Source organism: Suillus fuscotomentosus, assembly GCF_016647785.1.
Source record: "Suillus fuscotomentosus strain FC203 chromosome Unknown F5891scaffold_2, whole genome shotgun sequence".
Lineage (NCBI taxonomy): Eukaryota > Fungi > Basidiomycota > Agaricomycetes > Boletales > Suillaceae > Suillus > Suillus fuscotomentosus.
Genome location: NW_024539514.1, coordinates 913584 through 928314, shown reverse-complemented (window position 1 = coordinate 928314; position 14731 = coordinate 913584). Strand labels below are relative to the sequence as shown.

General features: G+C 48.2%; 5 protein-coding genes across 5 annotated transcripts; 3 read left to right on the top strand and 2 right to left on the bottom strand.

Moving 5' to 3' along the window:
• Positions 1-144: 144 nt before the first annotated feature.
• F5891DRAFT_1168997 (uncharacterized protein) lies at positions 145-1871 on the bottom strand (the record flags this gene model as incomplete). Its single annotated transcript, XM_041365476.1, has 3 exons — positions 1681-1871; positions 1479-1562; positions 145-1426 (listed from the first exon to the last, which is right to left on the bottom strand). The coding sequence occupies exon 3, from the start codon at positions 1417-1419 to the stop codon at positions 145-147; it is 1275 nt and encodes a 424-aa protein (XP_041233352.1). The 5' UTR covers positions 1420-1426; positions 1479-1562; positions 1681-1871.
• A 2160-nt stretch (positions 1872-4031) lies between these two features.
• F5891DRAFT_1180805 (uncharacterized protein) lies at positions 4032-8693 on the top strand (the record flags this gene model as incomplete). The annotated part of the gene is made up of 10 exons (XM_041365982.1): positions 4032-4531; positions 4612-4699; positions 4751-4904; positions 4957-5186; positions 5240-5397; positions 5447-5625; positions 5677-7383; positions 7436-7564; positions 7619-7825; positions 7876-8693. 10 exons carry the CDS (start codon positions 4032-4034, stop codon positions 8691-8693), a joined length of 4170 nt encoding a protein of 1389 aa, XP_041233351.1.
• Positions 8694-8914: 221 nt separating this feature from the next.
• On the bottom strand, positions 8915-10053 carry F5891DRAFT_213314 (40S ribosomal protein S15). Its single transcript, XM_041370926.1, has 7 exons — positions 9937-10053; positions 9761-9880; positions 9698-9706; positions 9441-9635; positions 9291-9386; positions 9223-9238; positions 8915-9161 (listed from the first exon to the last, which is right to left on the bottom strand). Exons 1-7 carry the CDS (start codon positions 9937-9939, stop codon positions 9136-9138), a joined length of 465 nt encoding a protein of 154 aa, XP_041233350.1. The 5' UTR covers positions 9940-10053; the 3' UTR covers positions 8915-9135.
• Positions 9989-11024, top strand: F5891DRAFT_1135459 (ribosomal protein 60S). Its single transcript, XM_041364792.1, has 6 exons — positions 9989-10161; positions 10218-10278; positions 10345-10503; positions 10563-10595; positions 10654-10758; positions 10814-11024. Exons 3-6 carry the CDS (start codon positions 10345-10347, stop codon positions 10853-10855), a joined length of 339 nt encoding a protein of 112 aa, XP_041233349.1. The 5' UTR covers positions 9989-10161; positions 10218-10278; the 3' UTR covers positions 10856-11024.
• Positions 11025-11715: 691 nt separating this feature from the next.
• F5891DRAFT_938943 (uncharacterized protein) lies at positions 11716-14693 on the top strand (the record flags this gene model as incomplete). Its single annotated transcript, XM_041374202.1, has 12 exons — positions 11716-11892; positions 11945-11990; positions 12047-12062; positions 12124-12491; positions 12547-12864; positions 12920-13180; positions 13231-13335; positions 13387-13445; positions 13501-13653; positions 13730-13838; positions 13899-13915; positions 13965-14693. The coding sequence occupies 12 exons, from the start codon at positions 11716-11718 to the stop codon at positions 14691-14693; spliced, it is 2358 nt and encodes a 785-aa protein (XP_041233348.1).
• Positions 14694-14731: the final 38 nt, after the last annotated feature.

Genomic DNA, 14731 nt, shown 5'->3' with positions numbered 1-14731 from the left:
CGTATAATCTGAGGCGGAGGTCGCGGACGGGGACATCATATTGGGCTCGCTTTTTAAGAGATCCAGAAGGTCTTGAAGTTCATCACCTTCGAACGAGATACCTAGGAGCTCCAAAACACGGAGCGAAGGATACGTCCCATTTGATTACCCTTCAATCCGGAGCGCAGCGGTTAAGCCTTCGATAAAGTCTGAGCACCCCTCCACATTGATGTATTTGAACTCCCCAGAAAAGAAGGTTCGACGTTTGCGTTGCGCGATGATATTACATATATCGAAGATGATGTTTGTAGCAGATAGGCCGTTTGGCTGAACTTCATCGTCTTCATAGTAGAACTGGATCGAGAGTCGTATGTCATCATCTTGAGGATTCCAGGAATAGTCGGAATTGATCTCCATTGACGTGCTAAACTGGACAGAAAAACGCCATGGCTTGAATTTAATGGCACGCAGCGACCGAAAGACGGGACCGGATCCATCAGGATGCTTATTCATGACCGAAAACAAATCAGCAAAGGTTGAGGGCCCTTCAATTGATGAGAGTTGTAAAGCAATCTTGACGTCGACGGGAAGGGCTAGCCGTTTGAAGAGAGACACAGCATTTTGGAGCGAGGTCCCGTCTAGCACTATATTTTTCAATCGAGCGAGTGGCACTCTATCAATGAGCGTTGATTGGTCGGATTCTGGTAACTGGAGCTGGAGCGTAAACTGCTCCAGGACGGGTGTACGTCGCAGAACAGAAAGGATGTCTGGTAAGGACGTTTTCCTTACACATAGAGCTCGAAGCCCACAGAAAATGTACGATGACCATCTGGGATTGCAATAATCGACATCGAGGTGCCGAAGTAGGGGTGCTTGTCCTTGGAAAATGGTGTTTGATATGGACACCGTTGGAAGAAGGTTACATTCGACCGAAAATTTGAATGTTTCAAGCATCGGTGCAGGTTGAGATGATAACAGATTCATCACGCGACCGACATTATATGAGTGTGCGCGTAATTCGAGGTATTTGATGCGGGGCAGGTGTAAAAGGACTTTCTCCAAGAAATTGTCTAGTGAGATCGAAAATGGATTATAGGTGACGATCAAAGGAGCCTTCTGCGACCTCTCAAGCATGACATCTAGCCAAAGCAAAGAGGCAGAACTGATGAATGTCCAAAGAGTCGGGCACTCCAGAGCGACTTTGCGCCAGTGTCTGCAGACGTGTGTGACTACTAGACAAGCAGGGACACCACCGGGGACATCGCTTGCAGATTCGTTATCATGGCTATCGTATCCATTGAGACGCTTCTCTTCTTCGAGGTGTTTGAAGATTGTCAAAAGAATCTCGTCTGGAAGGCGCGAGATGATGGGGACTCGATCATTTCTGCAAAACCGAAGGACGCGCATCGACTCGTTTAATGCAGCAAAGATGTGCGACATGAGGAATCTGTAGGACAGAGTTGTTGTCAGTCGAAACCTCGGTCAGGTGCGAGATTTACCTTTTGTGGCTTGACAGGAGGTTTTCAAAAGTCAGTGTTTACTACGGATTCAAGCAATAAGAACAATAGCAATGTTGTGCGGGTCTAGATTAAATAGATACTCTCAGTCGTAACACGCGATAATGCAGACGCCTGGTATATTTACCTATATAAAAACAGCTTTAGAATGGGTTAACTGTGAAGTAACAGTAGAATACCCTACCTTGGTCGTAGCACGATAAAACAAAGGTCTGCAGAGTCTAGAGTGATGAGTTACTCATCTGCGGAAGCTGCTTAAATAGATGGAAAGTTCAAGTTTGTGTAGCTCGGACCGTCGGGGAGTGAAAATATTGGACCTGCGGATACAAGGTAACAAAAGATTCAGTAGTCGTAATAAATAAATCATGTAACAAGAGCACATGATGCCAAGTAGGAATCTGACGACACCAGGAGAATATTTAGAATCCTGTCAATGGACTTGACCAAGACTCAGCGGATGCTTGCACTCGTCCCGGGATCTGAATTTCAAGTATTGATATATAATTAACATTCTCGGACGATGATACCAAGTTCAATGGCGTCGTACCTGCTTCTATCTTCTCGCCTTCTAGCGCATTGAGTGATGAGCACTGTTAGTACTCGGACGATGCACGTAGGATGCGTTGTTATTACTTCCATGCGATGCTGTAGAGCGAGTCTGACGCTTTGCTGCGAACGCTGGCGGTTGACGACTACTCCTCGTGGTCATGCTCTCTACACCTGTCCCATTGACCTCGTCCACTAAGTAGAGGCGTGGCATTGCCTGTAAGAGATCCAGAAAATCAAGGTCAGGTTCTGTGGTCTCTGAATGTTTTTGTGTCGCATAGCTTATAAGTGTTGGCGTACACAAGTTCAAAAGGTATGGTTGTGGGGCATTCCTGAGGCGCGATACGGACCGATTGACCATCGGGTATCATTGCCGAGTGCATGGAGTGAAACAAGGGCTAAATGTACCAAAGTTTGCTCGAGAATCAACATGAGAGTCGATGTTAGCAGCGGTCATACATCGACTGGGTATCTATAAAAACATGAGAGGAGAAGACTGTAATTTGATCATGTTTCGCACATGCAGGCAAAAATGGAACACGCCATTCCGAGTATCGTTCATGTCGATGACGTGTGAGGTCTGAATGAGATTCATAGACCGTGCAGCTGCAATACTATCGACAAATTGACGAGTGACGGTGCGAGATACGAGAAACTTCACGAGGTGCTCGTATGATATCGATAACACACCTCGTCACCCTTGCTGACACCTATTTGATGAGCTGCTACGTATCAACTCTATTGCATGTTAGAAGCGATATGGCAAGTGTCATTATCCCTATCTGACAACCTAGTCTTGAAATCACATATTTGGTCACAGTGGCAAGGTGTGGTGAGGGATTCGGTGCTGCTCCAAGCGGTAAACAAGATACAATCAATGATGAAAATGTCGATTTGTTGACTAGTTTCAACATGGTAGTATACGTGAATGTTACCATCAGGTAGGAAATTGACTGTTGAAGGGTTCATGGTTGAAAAGTCGTATCACGGAGGATTGATAGGATGTCCAAGAGAGAGACAACTTGCTGCGGGCACCCACGATGGCAAGGCATATGAACGAGGCCCTGAGCCGGAAGGCACTTTATGTGCGACTGGAATATGAAAAGATTTGACCCATCACATCAATGTCAAAGCTGTCAGAAGTCAGAAGAGACAAGTGAACATCGATGAAGGCAGGATCCATTATAACCTTCAATATTTGACTGGCTATGGTGGATCATGTCGCCATGAGGTGAAATATTTGAACTCAGATACCTCGACCACTCTCAGGTTGGCTGGAAAGATTCTGGAAGAAATCTGTCACCGGAGCTGATATAACCGCACTCTGTGTATAAGTTGGCTTAATTTTAGTGATGTGAGGCACGATTATCTGGTCAACTCACTCACTGACTACATAAACTATCGCCGTGAGTGGCCAAACATTATTACTGGGCTTTCTTTGGAAGTGTTCTGTAGACCTTGTTTTGTTTGGAGCCTTGGCAGGTAAACTCTGGAGGAACCACGTTACACCAGATGTCGTTTACGTTGAAGTGCGATATGGAGCAACTGCCCTGGCGCAGAAAGCACCGACGTCGGACTCATATCTCTATGAGTTACAAACCTGGTTCCACATGGAGTTTTTGTCTCCATAAAACCTCCCACGACCTAGTTCTACAAACCTCCACAGGCTATATGGCGCAACACAAGTTCGGGTTTTGTGAGCATCGACGTCAGCTAATAGCCTGAGGTAACGATGATTGGCAGAAAAGGTGGTTACTGTGACGCGTGACTTATTGTCACGTTCGTGATCCTCGTTCTTCAGTAGACCTCACTGCTTTTGCACCGTTCTCCAGCTGTGGTGCTTCTAGCTTGCTTTTGTTCTACTTCATCGCTTCCCGGAACATAAATCTACTAGGTTCCGCATGAAAATCGTCAAGGATCTCTCTCAGAACTGTTCCAATTAACTTTGGGGGTACTAATCATCGTAGTCAGGCCTGCCTGGGATCCGTTATGTCGTTTGATTCAGAAACGGCTCGTCTGCGCAAAGAGCACGATGGTTCATCTCATCTCGGTGGTTCTATTTATGCTCCACCGACAACCACTACTCGCCTACCTGATCGTCCCCTTTTTCCTACAAGAGCTTCTACCCTTGGCTCTACCCAGGACCTCAACCGTAATAATCTTTCCGTGAAGCATGATCTAGTCCCTCATGCTTATAGTGATGACTTGAATCATGCCCACTCGAGCAGGCCTTATGATTCAAATGGTATCCCCGCTTCTCTCCCGCCTCCATCTCCCGCCTTTCGTTCGCGTAGTCGTCCTACCACTCCCAATGGCTCCACTCCGTATAATCTTGTCTCATACACCGAAAGGAATGTAGAGTTGAAGCGTCGAGACAGTGTAATCTCATATTCCTCCGGACACTCTGCGTCCTCCAGTTCTAGTTCCCCAAACAAGACTGGTCCCATGACATCCACTTCCTCTGCGACATCCACTAACATCTCACAATCGTGAGTCCGCCATTCCCTCTACAAACACTTCCACAGTAGTCTGTGGTTTCGATCCATTATCTGACACTTCTTCCCTGTAGACCTTGCTCCGCATGTGGAAACACGATGCAAGGTGCTTTCGTCCGCGCATTAGGCACTGTATACCACTTGAACTGCTTCAAATGCTTGGTATGAACATCTTGACCTTTCAGATACCCAGTTCCGCTTATAATTTGTTAGGATTGCGGCGATATCGTCGCGTCAAAGTTCTTTCCTATTGATGGGCCTGATGGTAAACAACATCCCCTCTGTGAACGGGATTACTTCCGTCGCCTGAATCTTATATGCGCCAAATGTGGACTTGCTCTCCGAGGCAGCTATATTACGGCATGCAGTTAGTGGTTCTACTCGTCGCCCCTTTCTTGCTAATTAATATCCCTATACAGACAAGAAGTATCATGTGGAACACTTCACTTGCTCCCTGTGCCCAACCCTTTTTGGCCCACAGGACTCCTACTATGAGCACGATGGGGACGTTTATTGTCACTTCCACTACTCGACACGTTTTGCGACAAAATGTGCAGGTTGCAGCAGCGCCATCCTGAAGCAATTCGTTGAGATAAATCGCAACATGAGGGACGAGTGCTGGCATCCAGAATGTTACATGATCAATAAGGTTCTCGTTCTAGGAGGTCGCAATCTTATATCAATTCTCATTCAGCCTTACAGTTTTGGAACGTCAAAGTAGTTTCACGGAGATCGAGCGTGTTGATTAATGATGGGTCGGAATTGGAGCCATCCTACGTCGAGGAAGAGAAGCGTGAAACTCCCACTACATTGAAGGACAAGCAAATCAGGATGGAGCAGCTGGTCTATCGCATCTGGACGTGAGTACTCCCACGTGGTCTGAAACACAACTGATCGTCTACATTACAGGGTTCTCTCGGCGTTCGAGGAATCAAGCGCTGCGTGTATATCTGATATGCTACGACAGGTCAGCAACGGACAATATCTTGATGCCATCAGGATGGCCGAGAAGTTTATTCTACATGTGGAAGTCTTATTCGGCACCATCGATGACCTCGAATGCCATTCCGCTAGGCTTAACTTGAAAGGTGCGTGTATGTTTCGTGTTATATCCCCGGTATTGCTTATATGGTTTGAAGGAATGTCTCATGTCCGAGAAGCCCGCATGCTTTGCCGAAAAACGGTTGATCTGTTCACCCTTCTTTCACGTACCCAGGAAACTGGGTCGCGCAGAATGGGGATGACTCAGGAACTACTTGCACTCGTGACAGGAATAGCCCATTACCTCAAGATCCTCATTCGAATAGCATTAACGGGCGCACTAAAACTGGAGAGGGAACAAAGCGTCCGAGAGGCTATGCCATCATTCCTCGATAAGTTACATTTGCTCGCGGTGCAAGGTGGCGACCCAGCGGCTCGCCGGATCATTAAAGGTGGAAGTGGTGAGGTTATGAGAGGAGGAAATATTGGCACACAGGGTGTCACTTACGGCTTCAGGAGTCTGGCACCAGAACATGCAGGAGAATCCCCGTTCACAGCGAACTCGCCATCTCGGTTGACAGTCACCAATCCGCCTTCAGACCGGTGCGTCAAGTGTACAGAAGCAGTAGAAGAAGACTGTGTTCGGCTGGGAACTTATCAGCGTTGGCACTCCCAGTGTCTGCAATGCGCCAGGTGTGACAAGGTAGCTGCTATTCCGGCACCGAAAGAGCCGACGCCACTCAAGTCCCCAGAAGATAAAGACAAAGATAAAGAAAAGGAAAGGAGCGAAAAGGACCCATCGAAGTCATCTTCTGTTCGAAGACCACCGGCAAATGTCGGCATCTTTGTGTACGAGCTTGATTCGGTCAAGGACATCCCTTCATATGGTGAAGTGCCTACCGTTATCCTGTGCACAGACCACGTGCATCCAGGGTGTCGAGATGGATTCCAGGCTGTATCTCGGCTGGAGCAGTATGCGTTTCTGCTCAACATTGCATTGCGTAGGTTGTACCTGGTTTTAAAGCAACAGGGCGTGGTTCCTGTGTCACCAGGTATGTTCCGATCTCTCATACTCGATGTTCTGGATCGTAAGCATGTATTGTCAGTTGCTTCTACGACGCCAAGCATCAACCCCAAGTCAGGGGACCAAGATCCCTATCGTAACTCTGGCGATATAATGCGCATGAAATCCGTACATCTGGATCGAAAGCTATCTGCTACAGCACGGCTACCCAAACGATCGACAATCGTGGAGAGTCCATCAGGCAAAACAGTCCAGCCCTCGGAGCCACTGCATGCTCAACGATCGCAACAAGATATCAAAACCCCACAACCTCAGAGGGCCCCTCCACCAGGGACGCTGGTTCCAGGGCGTCAGCCCTCCCAGCCTGGCTCCTCGGGGATACCATCACAACCTCCTTCACGGGCGCAAACTCGTACTCCTGGTACACTGGATACAAGTTATCAAGCGCAAGTAGTTCGTTCCACTATCGGACGGAGCAACACAGAGGTGAAGATAGTGGACGAGTCGGTACCAAACTCTCCAGCAGGCGGCCCAGACGATGCCCCGTTACACACCCCTGATGACGGTATTACGTTAGCTGACATACCTCAGTTGATGGAGGCCGCGCAAGCTCGCGAACAGCAGCGCTCATTACCACGCCAGAGCACGGTACCGCATGTCGCCGAGTTGAGCGCACTCGAACTTACTATCGTCAAACACTCTGCTGTCCTTGCCCTCCAGCGATCTCCACTTCGGGATCAGCTTGAATTGGATGAGTTGCTCGAACTGGTTGAGACAAAAAAGGGAGGCTTCTGGAAACAGCTGTTCAAAGCTGGAGACAAGAAGAACGTCAAGAAGAAGGGTGAGTTTTCATGATTCCCAAGTATTAGGTTCACCTTATCGATTATGTATAGGCGTTTTTGGTGTTCCACTTGAGCTCCTAGTTGAGAAAGAAGGGTCAGATTCCTTATTGGGAGCCAGCCGTGCAACCTTGAGGGTGCCAAGCTTTATTGATGATGTTGTCTCAGCCATGAGGCAGATGGGTATGTTATTTACGGTGATCTTAGAACTGTGTTTTGATATCTTGTGATTTACAGATATGTCGGTGGAGGGCGTCTTCCGCAAGAATGGTAATATCAGGCGGTTGAAGGATCTCACGGAGGCCATCGATCACGACTTATCATCAGTAGATCTCACGCAGGACAACCCGGTGCAATTGGCTGCTCTCTTGAAGAAGTTTCTCCGCGAACTGCCGGAGCCACTCATGACGTTCAAGTTACACCGATTACTGATTGCATCGCAGTGTCTGTCTTCACACTTTTACATGATTCGCAATCTGACATACAATCTCCAGCCCTTTCTACAGAGGCAGAGCGGAGGCGTTGTCTCCATCTAGTTTCCTTGCTTCTTCCCAAGAGCCATCGTGACACCATGGAGGTGCTATTTGTGTTCCTCAAATGGGTGGCGTCGTTCGCACACATGGATGAGTCCACTGGTAGCAAGATGGACCTATCAAACCTAGCAACGGTCATATGTCCTAGCATCTTATACTCACGCGGGCGTGACGCCGTTCGAGACGAGAGCTTTGGGGCTATTCGCGTAGTAACCTCGTTACTCGAGAACCAGGATGAGTTTTATTTGGTTCCCGAGGAGTTCCTGCCTATCCTCCATGATCAGGAATATTTCTCAAATAGCACTGAGCTACCAAGCAAGGATTTCATGAAGAAATGTGACATGTACATGCGCCTCAGAGCAAACGGGCGTCCACCATTGGCATCAATGGGTTCGCCGAACCCTACCAACCCACCCCGCGTTTCACCACCCGGAGATCGACCACCGTTGACATCAATTTCGAGTGAACCTCATATACGGAATGGCCGACAGCAGTCGCCCCATCCACATCCAGGTATCATTCATTCACCCACGTCGTACACTTCTCCTACGCATCCAACTTCCCTATCGCAAGGCGCAGCTATGATCCAGGGCCAGCAACAACCTCGCTATCCCCAGCCGATCGAGACAGATTGGCCCACTGCTCAACGACCCATCACTGGTACCATATCTTCATCTCCTCGACCATCGTCCTACGTGCATCCGCGAAGTAGCGGGGAGCATCTACACTCGTCATCGCCGCCCAACGGAGTTCCTGCTACCGCAGCGCCCCGACGATGACCCCGTTGGACTGCAGATTCTGTCATCATAATGGCGACTCACTTCCACTCTTTTGCCTTGCTGTGCACTGCCGCTGCTCTGACATTCATTTGCCCTAAGCATCTTTTGGTTTCTCGCATTATCTGTAGTTTACCGTGCGGTTTCACTTATCAGTACGACACGGACGAATACTTCGCAGTATACTCATTATACCCGTGCATTCGAATGTACGCAATTTGAATGAATTTAACCAACCGAAACATTATCTTGTAACTTTCATCTATTTGTTCGGCCCCGCGGGGCCAATGATGCTCGACTCTTGCATGCAGACGATGATGTCCTTGCGTCCGACCATTACAAAGTGATACCAGCATGTGTTTCGTATGGCATATAGGCATACGCATATATTTTGAAGTAGTAAAGCTAATGGAAGGACATGCAAAAGATATAAGAACCCAGTGCCTTATTTCAGAGGAATGAAACGAGACGCTGTGAGAGGAAATATTGAGTATGAAGTTCGATTTCCGCAAGCAGTCCCATGTAGACTTACAGTGTGTGGCACCGATCTGTGCAAAAGACATTGAGACATCATCAAAGATATAAGAACAATACACTCACACCAGGGCGACCGTGCTTGACGGGTCGGTACGAACACGAGAATTCAGCGAGGTAGTGGCCTGTCATCTCAGGCTTGATCTCAACGGAGTTGAATACCTTGTAGTGGTATCTTCAGCCGTGCATCGCATGAAGGGTTAGGAAAATACAAACCTTGCCGTTGTAGATACCAACAACGCTGCCAATCATCTCAGGAACGATGATCATGTTACGGAGGTGGGTCTTGACGACTGCGGGCTTTTCATTCGGTGGAGCTTCCTTCTTAGCTTTGCGCAATTTCTTAATCAAACCCATGGGGCGGCGCTTGAGGCCACGGCCGAACCGACGGCGGGCACGTGCGTGAACGAGCTATCATTGAGAAAATATGTGGATCAGGTTAAGGCAATGGCGACTGAAAGCGAGATGCATACTTCAACAAACTGTAGATTCAAGGTTTAGTACTGAGAATGAGAGGTTCCGCGGTAAAGACTCACCTCCTCATTATTCATATCAAGGAGCTTGTCGAGATCAACTCCGCGGTAGGAGAACGTGCGGAAGGTTCTCTTCTTCTTGAGCTCAGCAGCGACCGAGGGGTCAGTAACCGATGAATCCGCCTATCATTAAGGCGGAAATCAGCGTTTGTCTTGCTACTTCCGAGGACAATGCGCACCATGTTGCGTCGTGAATTAGTCTTGCGGTTGTCGTGGATAACAGCGAGCAAGGATTTCGGCAATCCTGAGGCGGAGTCGAAAAACAATCAAATATGGGAATTGTGGCTGAATCTGACCACGTGGTGCTGTATAGTACCAATCTGAAGTTTGACGGAAGATTAGAGGGGAACAACAACATCAACGTCGTCGGATAGAATCTACAGGTCTTCCCTTGAGGATTAAAGGTATGATTTGTGTTTCTGCGCAGGGCTTGAATGGAATTTTAAATACATATTTTCAGTGATTTGTAGCTGCCCGCACTCCCGTCTTATACATATTTTTGTGAATCACACTCGTCTAAAGTATGTCTCGAATATCCTCGCGTATGAGACACCTGTAGAACACGCTAACTTCTGTGATTTGACCAGATGCGTCATATTGCTGCTTATCTTCTCCTCCAAATCGGTGGCAATGCCTCTCCCTCGGCTGGCGACGTTCAAAAGGTGTTGAGTGCTGTCGGGATAGAGGCCGATGATGACAGGCTCGAAAAACTTATCTCCGAGCTGGAGGATAAGGACATCAATGCTGTAAGATTTTTTTCCCGATTATGCTTCACTGCACCCGTTTTTGACGTATTTGTCCGCAGTTGATTGCTGAGGGTTCTGCTAAGCTGTCGTCCGTGAGTCTCGATCAGGTTATATAACAAGTAGCAGGGGCTGATTGGTCGCAATGCTTAGGTTCCTTCTGGTGGCGCCGTTGCCGCTGCCGCTCCATCAGCCGGTGGTGCAGCACCTGCTGCTGCCGTCGAGGAGGAGAAGAAGGAAGAAAAGAAGGAGGAGAAGGTTAGTACTATTATTGTGCATTTTTTGGAACGAGAATTAAACCTTGACATCGTAGGAGGAATCGGACGACGACATGGGCTTCGGTCTTTTCGACTAAGTACGTTACGAAATGTTGTTCCTGTACGAAAACACGAGCAGATGCACCGTAATAATGAGGCAATTCTCTTGGAATGTTCGAATCAGAATATATTGCGCAATAATAGGTTGTCCCGAACAGCGTGCGGTGCCAATGGCCGCCGGAATTGTGGTCGGAATTTTTAACATAAAATATTGAAATTCTGTTTTTAAGTAATGACCGGCGGCATGAAAATGAGGCACGTTGCGTACGTAAAGAACACAGAAGAAAGGAAAGCCGCCGAAACCTGCCGTTTCGCTTATCTGTAAGTTTAATAATTGGCGGGGGGGGCCTTTAGCTGGTTCTTCGTGACCGTAATATTAATAATATGAAATGTAATGTAACTGGGCATGTATGGTTATACTAACACGTATTTGATGGTATGCCGCAGGATCGGTCGTAATAGCAGGGTGTAACTAAGCCGGCGGCGCGAGGAAGTGGGAAAAGCCGGATGCGGCCGGCGGGTTCGCTCGATTTGTATTTACTGATCGGTTTATTGCAAGGCTTCCTCCAACTGCCGTGAGCGGTTTGTGAGTCTACTAAGTACTGGTGCGTTCCACGGTCTACAATCTCTTCACACTAAGCAACTACCATCTACCTAGCCATAGTTTGCTAGGTAAGTTATCTTTTTAAAATTATTCTTTTCAAAATTGTCATTTCAATCTTCTGGGGACTTGTATATCTCCTTTTAATAACTCCAACAACCAACTCAAACTCATATCCTCTTCGCGTCTTTCTCTAGTACTAGACGCCGAGTATTCCTCTTTCCTCCCTCCCTCTCCACCTCTTGTTTATGTCTCCTCGTCGTCTGGCATAATCAGTCCCATATTATTTGCCTTTTAATGGACCACTTCGCTCGCTCTCTTCAGCAACCCGCGATACAGGCAATCACTTTTGCTCCCCCAAACCAACCCCCTCCGGATGGCTCCCGTTTCCTCATCGACACTCCCCAGGATCCTGATAGGACCGACACTAATATTGCGTTCATGAAGGGTCCAAAGCGCAAACGCCTAGCAAAGGTATGCACCCTTAAACTCGTTTGGGATGCCTACCAAGCGTCTTATTATACAGGCGTGCGATGCTTGCCACAAAAGCAAACGACGATGTGACGGAACAGGTACGTATTCCATAACAGCTTCCATGCTATGCTAATTCTGACTGTTCTGTTTTCAGCTCCTTGCAGCAACTGGTACGTCACCGGGAAAATCGTTTGGACGTTTCCAAATCCGTCGTTTCATTCATTTTTTTAGTTACTTCGCCTCCAAGAAATGCACGTACACAGATGCTTCGGGCAGACCTGTACCTGCACCTAGGCCGCGCAAAGGGGGTAACACAGACGCACCACCCGATCCGCGTCAGGGTTCGTGTGTCACATACCCGGAAAATATTCAGGGTAACCAACCATCCTTCGTTGTTCATGGACTACAGCAAGACGAGGTACTTGGGACCCAAGTCGACCCTGATGAAGATATTCCATCGCGCAAGCGGTTCAGGCCAGACCTTGGTCAGTCGACGTCTCCCGTTGAGACGTCTTTCAGAGGCTTGGCTCCACCCTCGTTGCCAAGCACTCAGCGCTCTTTGGAGCGTGACCCGTCACTCACAAGAGAGCTCGTGCACCGTAAGTTACCCCATATAGCGGTACACTGCTGACACTAATGAATACGTCGGTGCAGTGTTCTTTGCACACCGCCAACCTCAGCGTATGATCATCCACGAGCCTTCATTTCATCATGCCCTATCTCATGGTCTCGTCCCTTCTTACCTTCTCCTTTCAATATGTGCCCTTGCTGCGCCTCTCTCGCAGCGTCCTTGTTTCAAGGAGGGGGGTTCAAGATTTGCTGGAGAGGTGTTCTTCTCAGAGGCAATGTCGATTATGTTTGATAAAGGGCAAAACTTAATTTGCGAGAGGAATCTTGCAACTGCCCAGGCTCTATGTTTGCTACAACTGCATGATCGAATGGCCAAATCATCCTGGACAGGGCAATATCATGGTATGGAAAGTTACCATTTCTTGGTTTGTCGGCGCTTACGCCATGTACTTTGCAGTATACGCACTTGATATCCTCGAACAACTGGGTGTGTATCAGGCTGACAATCCAATCCTGACACCTACTCCTTCACTGGAGTTCATTGATGCGTCCATCGAGCGGGAATGCGCGCGTAGGGTTTTCTGGCTCATACATATATCCGATGCTCTGGGGTCTGTTCTCTACCGACGCCCTATCTTAGCAAAGGAATCGCAATTGAAATTGCGTCTCCCTGTAGATGAGACAACCTTCTTGTTCACTGTACACGATGCTGTCCCAGGTTGGTCGCCAAGCTATCGTTTCAGTCTTGAGCTCATTTGATTCGTCAAGAATATCTGGACAAACCCAGTCCTTCATCGAGATCCGAGACCGGGCAGTTAATCCGTGTCCTCTCTATACACGAGAGGATAGAGAAGACCATGGATGAATTCAACAGTGAGTTTGCTTCGCGGGAGCCCGCATGTGCTTATTCAATTTTATTTTTAGAGCGCGAGTCCGGCAGACATCCCGTCAACGCATTGTTGGATCTTGACACCAAACTCAACGTAAGTATGAAATTCCAGGGTTCATACAGATCTAGCATATTGATCGCTTCCGAAGGCGTGGGACGAATCGCTTCCTGACAGTCTTTGTTTCACCGACGAGAATCTTGCTATTCAAATGTCGTTGTTTGCCACGAGTTCCAACGTGGGAGCGTGGTGCTTCTGTGCTATGCATATTATCCACTGCTCGTGTGTTTTTGCATTGAACCAGGTGAGTTATCTTAATGATGTTCAACTCGTACGTTCAGATGCTGACAAGACGACGGATATGGCAATACTTCGTATAGGCTAGAATGCGTTGTCGTACAGCTATGCCTGGAGGTCCAACGTGGGCGCGCGAGCGCCTGAACAATATTCTCGCTGCTTTAGGTGACAGAGCGAAAAAAAGTATCATCCGTGAGTGTTATAATGTGATTGTGCTTCCTTGGGCATTTCACTAATGACGCATGTCTATAGTGGGAGTTGCAATTTGGGTATGGTTTTTGAATTTTCACTATCATCTCACACTGATCGATGTAACAGCCCTTGTCCAAATACTGTGGAGATAAAAGCCAAGGACTTATGGAATTATCTAGTGAGTTTGAAGAGGCGTTTGGTGTTCGTATCCAAGACTTGGCTCCCCCGGTACCTGACCACACCGACGACGTACAACCTGCGGAAGGCATGCATCCAGTAGCATCCAACTCTGGCGGATCTCATGGTTCTACACCCGTTTCCAGCAACTCGCTGGATGCCGCAGCACCCCAACTAGCTGCATCTCCGGTATATACACCGCCGGGTCGCCCATCTCCTGATGCCCGGTTCTTTGGCCAGCCTTCTTTTGGTGATGTTCGAGCCCATGCACATCCGCCTCATCCACCACAACCTGATCCCAGAGAGAAGAGAAACATTCCGCATGATGCCAATATCGATCCTGCCTTACAAATGCCACCAAATTCTAGACAAATGAATACGGAGCCAGTTTCTGCCGTATCCCCGGCACTTTCGTTACCCTCACTGAAGTCGAGCGGTCTTTTAGATTGGCAACGAGCCAACGAAGGCAATTCATCACCTTCGTCAGCAAGTTGGCAAGCGTCCGGGCAACATCTCCCAGCCCCTTGCCAGGGCTCACGAGACACAACTGGGCCACCCTTTCCTTCAGCCTCGCACATAGATTACTCTACTCGTCCTGCAATGGCCACGGCTTCAACTAGCATGCCTGTCGGTTTACCGTGGCTGGCCAGCGAGTCGACTGTCTCTAGGTTAAGCTAGCATAACTGTGCTGCCTAGGTTCTTGAGCGTTTGATTTC